General features: G+C 39.2%; 1 protein-coding gene across 1 annotated transcript in view; it reads left to right on the top strand.

The window, feature by feature from the left end:
• The first annotated feature begins 203 nt into the window (after positions 1 to 203).
• Positions 204 to 2,242, top strand: part of LOC135225780 (uncharacterized) — a 35,050-nt gene continuing 33,011 nt past the window's right edge. Inside the window, exon 1 of the mRNA XM_064265246.1 lies at positions 204 to 341. Coding sequence (XP_064121316.1) covers positions 339 to 341 — 3 coding nt within the window. The 5' untranslated portion in view covers positions 204 to 338. The remainder of the gene's footprint in view (positions 342 to 2,242) is intronic.

The raw sequence follows: 2,242 nt of genomic DNA, 5'->3' as shown, positions 1-2,242 counted from the left end.
TATTTCATTTATTTTCTTACAATATGAATGTCTGTTTTTCTGTCTTTCTCTGAAGATATATCAAGGGCAAACCAGCATACGGAGCATTCCCTGCGACCACTGGCAACTGTCGATGGAGGAGGGATACACGATTGAATATTTCTTTGCTGCCGATGAATGGGTCATGCCTTATGGACAAAGGATTTTAGGGGTTAATTTGAAATACCCAGTTCAGGTCGTAGTCACTGGACTAGAAGGAAATCCCTGGAAGCCAGAAGAACCAAAGAAAAATCAGTCTGTTTACTACGACTACCTGGAATTCAAACCATACGTGCTACCAGAAGACTTTCAGAGATTTCATGGTAAATTGAACCTCTCTCTCTCTCTCTCTCTTTCTCTCTCTTCACACACACACACACACACACACACACACACACACACACACACACACACACACACACACATATATATATATATATATATATATATATATATATATATATATATATATGTGTGTGTGTGTGTGTGTGTGTGTGTGTGTGTAAGGTGAGGCGAAGGGACAGGCATCTTGTACATAAAAGCAGTTTATTGGCTGACGTTTCGCGACTAACTTTCCAGTCGCATTTTCAAGGCTAAAACAGTTTGAGACACTACAATATTTTGCATTTAAAAGCACTCATACAAATTATATTGAAAGCAAACACAGAAAACAAATAAAAAGTAGAAGATAGAAGGCAAACATAAAACCAGATTCAGCACAAATTTGCTCACAAGAACCCACCCGAGCAGTGGAGTGGAGGTGAGGAGACTGAAAGAAAGCATTCTAAAAAAACAATGGCAGCATGTCTGTAAAACATCTAATAGGCTATAAACAACTGTGTAGATGACAACTGGGTATTTAAAGTTGGAACTGTCTTTTTTTAATTGACTTAAACATTTTAGAATCTCTTTTGATAAAGAAGACAGTTTCAACTCTAAATGCTCTCTTCACTTCTCTATCCTGTATCTCCATCACTGGTCCCTTCACCCAATGTGCTTCCCCCATCTCCTCTCTTTCATCTTCAGTATTTATCAGTTGTTCCAAATACTCTCACCATCTTTTCTTAATGTCTTCATCGTTATATAATAAATTTCCATCTCTATCTTTGATGACGCCCAATTACCCACATCCTGTCTCTGCCTTTTCCTCAAGTTTGAAATCTTATAAATATCCTTTTCTCCTTCTCTTGTTCCTAGTCTTTCATTCATCTACTCTGCTGCCCTTCTAATAGCCATATCTACCGTCCTTCTTGCCTCCCTTTCCATTTCTCTGTACCTTACCTCTGCACCCTGTGCAGGCCTTACTTTCTAGTCCTTAAATGCTTTTGATTTTCTTTTAATTGATTTTTGCACCTCTCCATTCCACCACCACTTTTCTCCTCTCAACATTCCATATCCGCTGGTTTTCCCACCAGTTCCTCTGCTTCCCCCACATATATTTCTCTTATGATTGCCCAGATATTTTCCACTCTGTTACTCCATCCAAATTCTACATTCCCCCTTTCCAGACATCTCTCTCTAATGGTCCTCCTAAATTACTCCCCCTTTTCTCCTTTAAAGTCCCAAATTTGAATTCTAGATCTCCTCTTTCTCTTTTTGGGTTTCCTACCTCTCATTTTAAAATCCATCGCTACCAACATATGCTGTTTAACACACACTTCTCCCAAGATCACTTTGCAGTTTGCTGCATTGCTTTGCACTCCTCCATTCTCATAAGTTATCAAGTACTTATCAAACTTCTGAAACTGTGTTCATACAGGCCAATTCAAAACTCTGAGCCATCTCCAATAAATAATCCCCATCTTTTTCTAATTCCAAACCCATGGCCTCCGTATACTTCCTCATACCCATCTCTTCTCTTTCCCACCTTGCCCTTCATATCAGATCCTATTATTAGTTTCTCCTCCTCTTTCACTGTTCTGATGGCAGCGTCCAGACTCTTGTCTAAATCATTCTTTCTCTTGCTCTTGGCTCCCCATCTGAGGAGCGTATGCTGATACATTTACTACCTTGTCCCCTATTATTATTGGAATCTTTAAAAGCCTATCATTTACTCTCTTTACTACTTTTTCCTTCCAGTTGTTACTTACTATAATTCCAAATCCATTTCTTCCCTCTCGTGACCCACTGTAATATAGCTTATATCCATTTCCTATCTCTCTAGTTCCACTCCCTTTCCGCCTAGTCTCCTGCACATACAAGAAATCTATCCTTCTCCTCTCCA

The sequence above is a fragment of the Macrobrachium nipponense genome, chromosome 13, assembly GCF_015104395.2.
Source record: "Macrobrachium nipponense isolate FS-2020 chromosome 13, ASM1510439v2, whole genome shotgun sequence".
In the NCBI taxonomy this organism is placed as follows: domain Eukaryota; kingdom Metazoa; phylum Arthropoda; class Malacostraca; order Decapoda; family Palaemonidae; genus Macrobrachium; species Macrobrachium nipponense.
Note: the sequence above shows the minus strand (reverse complement) of the source record. Positions and strands in the feature narration are given on the sequence as shown.